Source organism: Coregonus clupeaformis, chromosome 14, assembly GCF_020615455.1.
Source record: "Coregonus clupeaformis isolate EN_2021a chromosome 14, ASM2061545v1, whole genome shotgun sequence".
In the NCBI taxonomy this organism is placed as follows: domain Eukaryota; kingdom Metazoa; phylum Chordata; class Actinopteri; order Salmoniformes; family Salmonidae; genus Coregonus; species Coregonus clupeaformis.
Window position 1 is genome coordinate 25,278,971 of NC_059205.1, and position 14,795 is coordinate 25,293,765.

The 14,795-nt window shown below is 43.2% G+C and overlaps 1 protein-coding gene across 3 annotated transcripts in view; it reads right to left on the reverse strand.

The window, feature by feature from the left end:
- LOC121581257 (GRAM domain-containing protein 4) overlaps positions 1-14,795 on the reverse strand; it is a 69,813-nt gene that overhangs the window by 52,319 nt on the left and 2,699 nt on the right. For 2 of the 3 annotated variants that reach the window (XM_041896763.2, XM_041896762.2), the window contains exons 2-3: positions 11,649-11,865; positions 2,557-2,677 (exon numbers count right to left, since the gene is read on the reverse strand). In XM_041896763.2, the coding sequence (XP_041752697.1) occupies positions 2,557-2,677; positions 11,649-11,865 (338 nt within the window). Of the gene's footprint in view, positions 1-2,556; positions 2,678-2,952; positions 3,708-11,648; positions 11,866-14,795 lie in introns of those variants that run through there. The other variant, XM_041896764.2, reaches the window with a different exon arrangement.

The window sequence follows — 14,795 nt, forward strand, 5'->3', positions numbered from 1 at the left end:
ATCAGCTGATAGCCCACCCTCTTTTCCCGATGTCAATCATGTCTTTAGGAGGCAATGTAATCAGCTTGCTTACAATGTCTGATGACCACAATGAATTGATGACACCTTCAAATGTGGGGATAGATACATAGTGCTTTCATTTCTAAATGGTAAAACAGATACAAAATACCCTCAAATAAAATGTGATATTCTGTACTGTCGCCACATAAAATACTTTCTCAAATTCAAAATGCTGAAGTATAGAGCTAAATTAAAACGTTCTAGCTTCACTGTCCAAATAAATACTAGGGGAGTGTATATTTAGCACTGTCCATTTAGCCATATATTTAGCCATATAGCTTTAGACCTATAGCTTTAGCACTATAGCAGCTTTGGACATATAGCATTAGCCCTGGTAATTAGCAATAGCCTATAGCTTCAACCCTATAGCTTTAGCCATAGCCTATAGCTTTAGCCATATAGCCTTAGCAATAGGCTTTAGTCATACAGTTTTAGCCCGAGTGTTAGCTTCAGCAATTCATGCTCACACTCTCAGGGATGCAGAGGCTCACTGGCAGACCTGTGGATGGAAAAACTGCACAGGCCACTACATGTGCTACACTACCGTTGTGTAGGCTTGGTGCAGTGTGTACCCATCCCTGAGTGGGGTTAATGGCCGTCACATTGGCCAGAGGCATTACTAGAGTGGCTGACCCAGCACAGAGGTGTGTGTGTGTTTGTGTGAGTGAGTGAGTGAGTGAGAATGAACATGAGTTAGCACAATTGAATTTGCTTCCCACTCAGGCTACGGAGCATTCCCAACTCCCTCGTCCATTCCTCCACCTCACCCATCCTCTTTTCCCCATCACAACAGCCATTCCTCCAGCCCCTCCCATTCTCACACTGACTCACCAATTCATGTGCACAAGCAGATACGTTGGCTTGCGAAAGTATTCACCCCCCAAGGCATTTTTCCTATTTTGTTGCCTTACAACCTGGAATAAAAAAATATATATATATATCTTTTTTTTTTGGGGGGTTGTGCCTACCACTTTGAAGATGCAAAATATGTTTTATTGTGAAACAAACAAATAAGACCAAAAAAAAGAAAACTTGAGCGTGCATAACTATTCACCCCCCCGAAGTCAATACTTTGTAGAGCCACCTTTTGCAGAAATTACAGCTGCAAGTCTCTTGGGGTATGTCTCTATAAGCTTGGCACATCTAGCCACTGGGATTTTTGCCCATTCTTCAAGGCAAAACTGCTCCAGCTCCTTCAAGTTGGATGGGTTCCACTGATGTACAGCAATCTTTAAGTCATACCACAGATTCTCAATTGGATTGAGGTCTGGGCTTTGACTAGGCCATTCCAAGATATTGAAATGTTTCCCCTTAAACCACTTGTGTGTTGCTTTAGCAGTATGCTTAGGGTCATTGTCCTGCTGGAAGGTGAACCTCCGTCCCAGTCTCAAATCTCTGGAAGACTGAAACAGTTTTCCCTCAAGAATTTATCCATCATTCCTTCAATTCTGACCAGTTTCCCAGTCCCTGCCGATGAAAAACATCCCCACAGCATGATGCTGCCACCACCATGCTTCACTGTGGGGATGGTGCTCTCGGGGTGATGAGAGGTGATGGGTTTGCACCAGACATAGCGTTTTCCTTGATGGCCAAAAAGCTCAATTTTAGTCTCATCTGACCAGAGTACCTTCTTCCATATGTTTGGGGAATCTCCCACATGCCTTTTGGCGAACACCAAACGTGTTTGCCTATTTTTTTCTTTAAGCAATGGCTTTTTTCTGGCCACTCTTCCGTAAAGCCCAGCTCTGTGGAGTGTACGGCTTAAAGTCGTCCTATGGACAGATACCCCAATCTCCGCTTTGGAGCTTTGCAGCTCCTTCAGGGTTATCTTTGCCCTCCTTGCCTGGTCTGTGAGTTTTGGCGGGCGGCCCTCTCTTGGCAGGTTTGTTGTGGTGCCATATTCTTTCAATTTTTTAATAATGGATTTAATGGTGCTCTGTGGGATGTTCAAAGTCTGAGATTTCTTTATAACCCAACCCTGATCTGTACTTCTCCACAACTTTGTCCCTGTGCTGTTTGGAGAGCTCCTTGGTCTTCATGGTGCCGCTTGCTTGGTGGTGCCCCTTGCTTAGTGGTGTTGCAGACTCTGGGGCCTTTCAGAACAAGTGTATATATACTGAGATCATGTGACAGATCGTGTGACACTTAGATTGCACTTTATTACTTTATGCAGGTGGACTTTATTTAACTAATTATGTGACTTCTGAAGGTAATTGGTTGCACCAGATCTTATTTAGGGGCTTCATAGCAAAGGGGGTGAATACATATGCACGCACCACTTCTCAGTGATTTATTTGTTAGAATTTTTGAAACAAGTAATTTTTTTCATTTCACTTCACCAATTTGGACTATTTTGTGTATGTCCATTTAAATTACAGGTTGTAATGCAACAAAATAGGAAAAACGCCAAGGGGGATGAATGCTTTTGCAAGGCACTGTAGCAATGTAGGATGAATAAAAAGAAAAACGTGTGTTTAGGTTGTTAAGGTTACTTACGTAGGAAGTGTTTCTCCAGTAAGGCAATCTCAAGATGACCCTTCACCTCGTTTAGCCGGTCCGACTCGCTCCTCTGGAAGTCTTGAAATGCTGCAGCCATGGTGAGCCCCCCCGAACCCGCCTGCACACAGAGGAGAAATGCACGTTCATACAGGCGTAATATCAACGCGCACACACTGGAAGTCCTGAAAGGCGGGCTCCGAGTTGAGAGCCCCAGAACCCGTCTGCACGCACCAAGAGAGGCGAAACTGACATTAATACAGGCATGACATCAACACACAAATACACACACAGAGAAGAAAACACACGTTAAAACATGCATGAGATCGACACACACGCATCACACACACACACACACCATGGCGGAGTAGCTATATCTCCAGTATGATGACTCACATGGGCAGTGAGTTTCCCTCCCGTTTTGAAACGCGTTGCAAAGGAGATCCCTACCGACTGACCGTCTGTCCTCTAGTCTAAGCACAACACTTATGACTCAACCATTCTCTCTCCCTAACTGACTGACTCAGGGCTTTAGTCCACGGTACCGCATTACTCCATAGATTACCAGACCAATACCAGGTGAGCGAGAGAGAGATGGTGAAAGAGGGGAAGAGTGGAGGAGGGGAGAGAGGATGAGTAGATGAAAAAGAAGATGTGTCAGAGAAAGCAACAGAAATAGGATGAAAGGATGGAGGAGAAGGACAGCATCGAAGCTGCAGTGCTGTGTTGCTATTCTGAGCCACTGAAGGTTTACCAGCCGCCAACAGACCAACGCAGGCAGGGTGTCCCTTTAAGAGGCTCCCGCCACTGACAAAGACACAACAGCCAAACACGCACACACACTGCCTAACTCACACACACAGCCGAACACACAAACGCACATACACTGCAGCAGCTTCTTCTCCCTGCAGCAGTCATGTCTTTAATCTATTATGCTACCTGTCAAGTCCACGAGAGAGAGAACAAGGAATGAGAGGAGAGAAAGGAATGAAGGAAAGATGCCCTACTTGGGATGCAGCCAGAGATTAACAAGGGATGAAGGGAAAAGACGGTGAGATGAATGAAAGACTTTAAACAGACTGTACACCAAATGGCACAGAGAGAGATGGAGAGAAGGAGGAAGAGCGAGAGAAACAGATGGAGCGAGGAGACGCGGGGGGAAGAGAGATAGACAATAGAGAGGGATGATGAGATATCGAGTGAGGATGAGAGAAAGAGAGAGATGGAGAGGGGAGGGGCTAGACTGAGTGGGTCTGAAACAGGAAGAGGAGGTGGAAGTAAACACCCAGGTCATGTGATCTGGTCCTGAGGGGCAAGAAGAAGCAGTGCAGAACTAGCATGGAGTATCTGCAGCACTGAGGAAGAAGCACTGAGGAAGGAGCAGTGGGTGTGTTTATTTTATTTATTTATTTATTCAACCTTTGTTTAACTAGGCAAGTCAGTTAAGGAACAATTCTTATTTACAATGACGGCCTAACAAAAAGGCAAAAGGCCTCCTGTGGGGATGGGGGCTGGGATTAAAAATAAAAATGTAGGACAACACACATGACAAGAGAGACACCACAACACTACATAAAGAGAGACCTAAGACAACAACACAGCATGGTGTGTGTGTTTGATGGGGATCGTTGCAGCTGAGCACAGGAACTTAAAGAACTAGGATGCTGCGTAGCCCGACAAAGGTTATCAAACTCTTTGGATGACTGGGGGAGGCATATTACTGGCATCTTCATTTACAAAACCACTTCAGGTCTACTCCCCTCAGTTCTATGCTTCTATTTCTAGTATTGTGAAAGTTATTTTTCTGAAAATGTCTAGAAAGTCAGCAGCAACGTCACACACACAGCTGGCATTGAGCTGGTCTCATGATTGATCCTGGGCAGAAAATATCTATACTTATTAGGCTTGGGGGATATACTGTTTATACCGTATACCGGGGTATTTTGAAATAGACAATATGATTTTCAATACCGGTTTTGTGGGTACCCATACCCCCCCCCCCAATACCCACTGCTTATAAACATATAAAGTATAACAATAAGAAATCTAAGATGTGTCAAATAATGTATATCTAGCTCAGTGCTCCAGCTATACATTTTATTTGCTAACTTGCAAGCTAAGATGGCTAGGTGTCAAGATCAAGCTTCTTTGTTACACCAGAGACATTCAATTCCCTCCTGGATCAAGATCCCTGTTGCCCTCAGAACAACCTCAATTCATCGGGGCATGGACTCTACGTGTTGAAAGCATTCCTCAGGGATGCTGGCCCATGTTGTCTACAATGCTTCCCACAGCATTGTCAAGTTGGCTGGATGTCGTTTGGGTGATGGACCATTCTTGATACACACGGGAAACTTGAGCGTGAAAAACTCTTTAGCTTTGCAGTTCTTGAAACAAACAGCTGTGCCTGGCACCTACTACCATACCCCATTCAAAGGTACTTAAATATTTTATCTTGCCCATTCACCCTCTGAATGGCACACATGCACAATCCATGGCTCAATTCTCTCAAGGCTTAAAAATCCTTATAATCTAAATCTGTCTCCTCCCCTTCATCTACACTGAGTGAAGTGGATTTAACAAGTGACATCAATAAGGGATCACACAAACACATATATACACATACATATACAGTGGGGAGAACAAGTATTTGATACACTGCAGATTTTGCAGGTGTTCCTACTTACAAAGCATGTAGAGGTCTGTAATTTTTATCATAGGTACACTTCAACTGTGAGAGACGGAATCTAAAACAAAAATCCAGAAAATCACATTGTATGATTTTTAAGTAATTAATTTGCATTTTATTGCATGACATACAGTGGGGGAAAAAAGTATTTAGTCAGCCACCAATTGTGCAAGTTCTCCCACTTAAAAAGATGAGGCCTGTAATTTTCACCATAGGTACACGTCAACTATGACAGACAAAATGAGAAAAAACTATCCAGAAAATCACATTGTAGGATTTTTAATGAATTTATTTGCAAATTATGGTGGAAAATAAGTATTTGTTCAATAACAAAAGTTTCTCAATACTTTGTTATATACCCTTTGTTGGCAATGACACAGGTCAAACGTTTTCTGTAAGTCTTCACAAGGTTTTCACACACTGTTGCTGGTATTTTGGCCCATTCCTCCATGCAGATCTCCTCTAGAGCAGTGATGTATTGGGGCTGTCGCTGGGCAACACGGACTTTCAACTCCCTCCAAAGATTTTCTATGGGATTGAGATCTGGAGACTGGCTAGGCCACTCCAGGACCTTGAAATGCTTCTTACGAAGCCACTCCTTCGTTGCCCGGGTGGTGTGTTTGGGATCATTGTCATGCTGAAAGACCCAGCCACGTTTCATCTTCAATGCCCTTGCTGATGGAAGGAGGTTTTCACTCAAAATCTCACGATACATGGCCCCATTCATTCTTTCCTTTACACGGATCAGTCGTCCTGGTCCCTTTGCAGAAAAACAGCCCCAAAGCATGATGTTTCCACCCCCATGCTTCACAGTAGGTATGGTGTTCTTTGGATGCAACTCAGCATTCTTTGTCCTCCAAACACGACGAGTTGAGTTTTTACCAAAAAGTTATATTTTGGTTTCATCTGACATTCTCCCAATTCTCTTCTGGATCATCCAAATGCACTCTAGCAAACTTCAGACGGGCCTGGACATGTACTGGCTTAAGCAGGGGGACACGTCTGGCACTGCAGGATTTGAGTCCCTGGCGGCGTAGTGTGTTACTGATGGTAGGCTTTGTTACTTTGGTCCGAAATCTCTGCAGGTCATTCACTAGGTCCCCCCGTGTGGTTCTGGGATTTTTGCTCACTGTTCTTGTGATCATTTTGACCCCACGGGGTGAGATCTTGCGTGGAGCCCCAGATCGAGCGAGATTATCAGTGGTCTTGTATGTCTTCCATTTCCTAATAATTGCTCCCACAGTTGATTTCTTCAAACCAAGCTGCTTACCTATTGCAGATTCAGTCTTCCCAGCCTGGTGCAGGTCTACAATTTTGTTTCTGGTGTCTTTTGACAGCTCTTTGGTCTTGGCCATAGTGGAGTTTGGAGTGTGACTGTTTGAAGTTGTGGACAGGTGTCTTTTATACTGATAACAAGTTCAAACAGGTGCCATTAATACAGGTAACGAGTGGAGGACAGAGGAGCCTCTTAAAGAAGAAGTTACAGGTCTGTGAGAGCCAGAAATCTTGCTTGTTTGTAGGTGACCAAATACTTATTTTCCACCATAATTTGCAAATAAATTCATAAAAAATCCTACAATGTGATTTTCTGGATTTTTTTTCTCTCAATTTGTCTGTCATAGTTGACGTGTACCTATGATGAAAATTACAGGCCTCTCTCATCTTTTTAAGTGGGAGAACTTGCACAATTGGTGGCTGACTAAATACTTTTTTTCCCCACTGTATATGCCGAGATTTGCTCTAGTTAGAAGGGGATTAAAATGGGCAAAACCATAACAGCACAGAAGCATAGAATAGATTCATGGATTGATCCGAGATTGAGTCATCAGCTGTTACAGTATTCCTGCTCAATACAACCAATCCGGAAAGTTCCATAGTTTATCAAAAATATTGATTAGAATGTATCTGTGCCTTTTACCTTAGCAGAATGCCTTAAATCATGAATGGGGACACTGCATTGACATGATGGATCACTTGCACCTACAATCGTAGTGTTGTATGAGATATTGAATAGATAGGTCAGGATATCTTAGCTGAGGAATTGCCTCCTGTCATGCTATTCGTTTTGGCTTATACTCCCCTAAGCTACAGACAGGCTGAGACATCTTATTGAGCTGAAAATAAACATTTACTCTACTTCTCATCCATCAAGGGCCTTCTCCTGTCCTCATCTAACCCACAGAGACAAGACAGAGACAAGAGAGAAGAGACAGAAGAGAATGAAGGAGAGCGAGAGAAAGATACATTCAGTACAGAGAAACAGAAAAAGAGAGAGAGAGAGAGTGACATACAGAGAGAAGTGGAGGAAATACACTATTTTCATATCTTCTGAAGCCAGAAGCCATAAGGTGTTGTAACGCTAACCGTTAACACACAGTAACCTGAAGCAGCAGCAGTACTCTAGGCTACAGGGAAGGAGGTGTGGCAACGGTTGGTGACCCAGTATCTCTGGCACCGGTCCCAGTGCAGCCTTAAACCACAGAGGGAGGACATTTTGGGTGTGCAGTGGCCAGGGGATTAATACTCGTGACCAGGGCCTGTGTGCCAGTTAGTTAGAAGTGCCAGTTAACCAGTAGGAGCAGGGGAGTCAAACTCATTTTCCCAGGGGCCGCATTCCGTCTTCGCCAAGATCTGGAGGGCCGCACTTAATTCATTACATTTCCTCGCTGTCAAAACTAGCAAAAAAATTGTACTCTTTCCATCACTTTTTTCAATCAATTTTTTTATACTCCCCGATTGTCTAGCTTTCGTTTTGATGACTGTTAGCAAGTTGGACAAAGTAAACTGACCATAAATGTAGGTCCATTATGTTTACAAAGTTTTGATTTGGTTTTAGTCATTTCAATGTTCATGGAGATCGTTTTCCCCCAGAAAAACCACCTGCGGGCCAGATTGAATGGGCTAGAGGGCCGGGCCTCGAGTTTGACACGTGAGTTAGAGGTTACACAGGTGAATGGGAGACTGTATCTCAATAGTCTAAAGAGGCCTACTCTACTTTTTTTTTGTACCTTCCTAGTCTGTATATGTATCTAGATGCCCCTGTCTGACTCCTCTGCTCTGACAGGCCCAAAAGGGGAGGAACAGGGAGAATACAGCATGGAGGGTAAAGTATGTGTATATACGGAGTGAGAGAGGACTGTGTGTATGCAATGATTGTGTGTGTTTTCCTGAGGTCACTGACTGTGGAGGAGGCCTCTCAGTGAGTAGCTGCCCACATGCCTGGCATAGAAACACACGGTGGGCAGCCTGCGACACAAACACCAACAAACACTGGGAGACGTACACAATCACACATGGGTGCACAAACACACGAAATGTGTGCAACTCTGAAAAGGACACAGTTTATATTAGAAATCAGCAGATGAGCACAGGAAACTGGCCTCCTTTGAGGAAATTATACAATCAAGTGACTAATCTACTGTTTTAATTAGGGGGAAAACTAGCTGATGGAACATGAAGCATGAAAAAGTCAAGACGACAGTGCAGTTTAAAATATCCCCTCATGACAAGAGAAGTCCAAACACTGAGATCGGCAAAAATGATATATTAACTGGCAAGCAGGGGAGGATAAATTCACTGAGTAACCATAGTGGCTGAAAGCCTATAGAGGTACTGTGTGTTTCCCTGTATCCCTCCCTCTGAGGAATGAGCAGAATAAACAGGAACAATGCATATAAAACCGTCCTGTGTTTCATTCTCTCTCGCCACATTAAGTTTCTCTATTATGTCTCCATGGGGGATATGTAATCTACTTAATTGGAACCTGCCACACATACACACACGTCTGTAGCAACATTAAAACAACTTCTGTCTCTTTGCTTTCCCCAGGAAGTGATGTAGAAGTCAACCGGAGATCAAACTTCTGTGTCTGCAGAGTAGGCTGGATGTGAGGGAATACTAACACACACACACACACACACACACACACACACGTCTGCCAGTAGGAGCTTTTTGGGGAAATATCAAACGGGGGACAAGCGGAACATTTCAGTGGAAAACTGACACTAGTGGTGCATTGGCCAGCCGTTTGTTCACCCGCACCCGCCGGCAATTGCTAATAACCCATTCACAACCGCCTGACTATATGTGATAAAGTGAAAATCGGAGGCCTGCACCCGACCCTAACCTGCAAATATAGAAAATGCTCTGTAGGCTACAGTCAGAGATTGCGGAACAATTTTGACAGGTGGTGCAGGTTTTTTGTGTGCCCAATTTAGATATGTTTCTGCTTACAATTACAGACATTTTGGTACGCTATTTGTTAGTCAACGCAGATACACGCAGATTCTCTTCGGTCATTAAATAAACTAAATAAACCCTTGCTCACCAAAATAAATGTCATAAATTATTGAATGACTGGTTCAATCTAGTTGATATCCGTAAAGTTCTCAGTCATCTCTGCTTCTTTCGTGGAGCAAAGACGTTTAGGGACCTGGGAGAAAATGCTATAAAAAAAAAAATGACATCAGTTTGACCAGTTGTAAGGTAATAGAAAGCTGTGAAACGACCCAACATGTTTCTGATAAGATTTCAGTTTGACCTGGATGCATGTTTTATGTGGTTGAAATACTATACATTTTATGATGCTGATAAAGATAACACATCTACAGACTGCGCATTCGTATTCTCTCAAGATGCTGAAATAAATAATTTCTCCATTCCTGTTCCTGAGTCAAAATGTACATTTTGTGTATCATTATACTGCAAAAAATGCTTAAATTCTGCAGGAGTTAATAGTAAGACTATGTGAGAGGTCATAGACCTAGTGTCCAGATTTCAGTTTCCATTTAACCCATTAGGCCTATTTGAAGTCCCGGTCTTGTGACTGGCGAATTTGTATAGCGCAATCATCACACATAACATAGGCACTGCTATCATCCTCTATTACCACTTCATCAAATCTTTACCAAACATTACTTTTCTGGCCCTCCCTTCTATTTATTTTCAACTCTCCATTTTGCAGCTTTTCGCTTATTGAATTAAAAATGCAGACATTGTCCTTTTTGCCTCAGTGGATCGAAGTTAACTTTTTCTGCCCATTCACAAAAGCGTTTGGCAATTGGTGTGTAGGCTATTTGTCACGCGTAAAGTTAGGCCCTAAAGCTTAGGCTTACACACTAATTCCATAGCCTAAAAATAATGAAAGAAAAACGTCAAATGTAGCCTATAATATTAATTGCACAAGAATGATACATTGATGGATTTTCTTATGTATCGTTTCCATAATTTGGTGTTTTGTTGGTGGTGGTGGAAAATGCTGTCTCAGGCGCCGCTCCAGAATCTGGTGACTGAGAGACACACTTTAAACCCCCTTTGAGACCTCGCTTTCAAAGTCACTGAGAGCTCTTCTTCTAGCCATGCCATGTGTGAAAGAAAAATTAACATGTAACATGTTTACCTGCTTTGTTTAATATTAATAGTTAACAATTATATACTATTCTACTAATGCTGTGTTTTTGTAAAGGGATGGTTTCTACTCCAGCTCCCTGCAGCTAGTCTAGTCGTGTGGTCAAGGACATGGGTTTTACTCGAGATAGGGGTATCTGGAGCTGACAATTGATTTATGAATGGTTTGGTGATAAAACCTTAAAATGCTATCCATAGAATGAGTTGGTGTTTGTGTAATGTAAGGTACCAGGGAGAGATGGCTTGGGTAGGGGCCAAACCCTGGTTTCCATACAATGAGAACAGTCTTCGCAGCAAATGCTATCTGGCTGGGGGATACTCCTTTCTCATATATCAAATCTCACCTTTTGACCCATTCCACACATCTGCTGTCTGTTATGTAGAATACGAGGGGGTATCGTGCTATAAAATATATTTGTATTCTTTGTATGTGAGAGCTCTCGGCCCAACACTCAAGAGTGTTGGGTCAACCAGCCTCAATATTGCAAAGCACTCACTCCATTCACGTGTGTGAGTGGTGTGACCTGCTGCTTTCTTAATAAGATTTGAATAAAATAATATCCTGATTGGTGATTGACCTTGTCTCGCCTCATTATTAGTTAGAATTTACACGACATGTGGTAGCCAAAATAATGGGCAACGGGGCATTTGTATACAGGACCCTAAGCATGATGGGATGTTAATTGCTTAATTAACTCAGGAACCACACCTGTGTGGAAGCACCTGCTTTCTATATACCTTGTATCACTCATTTACTCAAGTGTTTCCTTTATTTTGGCAGTTACGTGTGCACACACGTAAAAACATGGACGCTAGGAAACACTGACGTAGAGTACTTTGGTGAAAGGCCAGGAGTTTTTCCAGACCACCTGATCTGGCCTATAACTATGGCCCAGAGTTTTTCCTCGTCGGGTCACGTGGTAAGGAAAAACTTCTGGCCCTACTCATGGCCTCGCATTTGAGACAAAGAACACAGCGAAGTAGAATGAATACTCACAGGGTCTCCTAGTTCTTCCGTGTCTTGTGTCTTGAGTGAAGGCCTCGTCCTCAGCAGGATGTCATCGCTACATTCATTGTCGGATCCGTTGGGGGACTCTGCTAGATCCAGGAAGTCGTCTCGCTTCTGACCTCTGAACCTGATTTTGTCCAGCCGCTTTAGCATGTTCAACACCCCTCTCTTCGGTGGCTTTACCTTAGCATGGTGTACAGCAATCCTGAAAAGACAAGGTCAGAGGTTTCCCTTTGAAAAGCAGTGAAAATGAAAGGGTGGGGTTGAGAGCAAGACAATACATTTCTTTGTATCAGAAGTTGTCGTTTTTTTTTTTTTATAAGTACCTAAACAGATACACTACGGAGTACAGATGCACAAGTTAAGACTATTGTGGAGTGTGGCCGATACAATATATGACCTTGTATAGACCAGCCAGCAGCCACAGTATCCAACAGCATCCTAATAATGTAGCCTACCACTATAGCAGATCACTCCATTTAAGTCATCTCTGCCCCAGTATCCAATTAAAGCCTTTCACCATTGTGTTTGTCGTCTCTGTCTATGACTCAGTCTAATGATAGAGACTGCGTCCCAAAATGGTACCCTATATAGTGCACTTAATTTTGACCAGAGCCCTATAGGTCCTGCTTATTTGACCTTTATTTAACTAGGCAAGTCAGTTAAGAACAAATTCTTATTTACAATGACGGCCTACACCGGCCAAACCTGGGCCAATTGTGCGCCACCCTATGGGACTCCCAATCACGGTCGGTTGTGATACAGCCTGGAATCGAACCAGGGGGTCTGTAGTGACGCCTCAAGCACTGAGATGCAGTGCCTTAGACCGCTTCGCAACTCAGGAGCCCATAAAGGGAATAGGGTGCCATTTGGATCACAGCCATATAGATCTAGCGGTAGATCCATCTAAGGCCCATCAGCGGTTGAGTCATCAGCCGTCCTCCAGGGCCACATCTCTTACTGCTTAGGAAATGATCACAACCCCAGAACGAGCTGTGGAGCGAGATGGAGACAAGAGGCGATCACCCTCTCACTTCAAACACGGTCGCCAAAAATATATGACTTAACGACTTGATGAATGTGAACCCTTTTGACCTAGATCTACACTCCCCTACGTATTTATTTGGACAGTAAAGCTAAAACATTTAATTTGGCTCTATAGCCTACTCCAGTATTTTGGATTTGTGATAAAATGTTTTATATGAGGCAACAGTACAGAATGTCACCTTTAATTAGACGGTATTTTCATACATATCTGTTTTACCATTTAGAAATTAAAGCACTTTATGTATCTAGTCCCCACATTTGAAGGTGTCATGTCATATACCCCCAAAACATGCTAATCTCTCACCATTACCAATAACAGGGGAGGTTAGCATTTTTATGCCTCTAACCTTCTCACTATCTAGTCCCCCCATTTGAAGGTATCATAAGTATTTTGACAAATTCACCTATACTGTATTATACTGTCAACCGTTTCGTATTTTGTCCCATATTCCTAGCACACAATGACTACATCAAGCTTGTGACTCTACAAACTTGTTGGATGCATTTGCAGTTTGTTTTGGTTGTGTTTCAGATTATGTTGTGCCCAATAGAAATGAATGGTAAATAATGTATTGCGTCATTTTCAAGTCACTATTATTGTAAATAAGAATAGAAGAAAATAATTGGTCAGGGGCCTAAGCGACCGCTTATGCCTGGAGCCAGCCCTGCACACACACCTCCTGGGCTGTATTGGGGGGGTGGAAAGGGGCTAGTGGAAGCTTGGTGGGTGACACGATTGTGCCCTCTCACACACCCACCTCCCCCTAGAAAACAGATCTGGCTTGATAACAACATGCAGCTCTCAGGGTTATAGCTGTGCTGTTATAGGCCTACTGCATCTTTCTATCTACAGCTTTTAGGTTTTCATTAGTTTGAGACCAGAAGCAGCTGTTCTCAGAGTAACAGTGAGATGGAGGAGCTGGAAAGCCGGGGGTCCATTAGATGAGAGAGGAGAGATTATATTATATTATACTCAAGGTCTCTCTGAACACAACATTGACTCCTCTCTGTGTGGGCAGAGACAAACCATCAGGACCTTCAAACCTCTATCCCTTTCATTCAGCTGAAAACGAACACTTCCACCTCCCACCTACACATGAACAGAGAAAGAGAGCGAGAGAGCAAGAGAGCGAGAGACACACACACACACACACACACACACACACACACCACCTCGCCTACCTGAAAGGCCTTGGCTCACTCACACTTCATTAAATCCTGCACAAACCGAAACCTAAATGTTGAGAGAGCATCTAATGATTCTAATGACACTAATGACAACTTACACACCCAGACCAACCAGGCTGACTCACATAAGGGACGCAGGCCTCATTAAAAGGCCAGTTAGCCATTTCCAAGGGATCCTGCTCCAAGGGATCCTTCACTCGAACGTAAAACGGTAGGCATCTGAGCTCGGTGTCCTACAAGTGACGACACTATTAGAGCAGACCAACAGGGATGACACAGGACTTTGTATAGGATAGTTCAGGCCATTTTCTGGCCAGGGGATTCTGGTCCGGCTCTCAAGGGGAGTGTCATCTAAGCTTGTTGTGTCCTCGTGTGCATCACTAGAAATACTCTGCTCACCTCATTATACACCTCTATGGTCAGTGTGTCACTAAGCCCCTACTAATGATGCTCAAGGTAGATGTTAAGTTACCCCTAACCACAGATCTAGGATCAGATTACCCTTGCCCTAATCCTAACCATGACCATTTAGGAGGTTGATTAACCTCTGACCTTAGATCAGTCCTTAGGTAACATTCTCTAGTCAGATAATGATCACATAGCAGACCTGTACAGTGAGTCATTCACCACCATTAGCTTAGCTTAGCGAAGCATCTAGACAGTTACAGGAGCAAGGTGAGGTGAGAGGGTACTATTGGGTAAAGCTGTAATGTTGTTCAGAGAAGAGAGTGAGTTTTTCTTCAATGGGATATTCCTAGAAAGTTCTGAAGTACTGCTTAAATCATACACACAGTCAAACATATACAAAGTTAGACTACACAGAATCAAGACACACTCACACCTCATAAATATTCAGGCACATTGACACACAGTACTCATGACTGCACATCAGTCTATAAC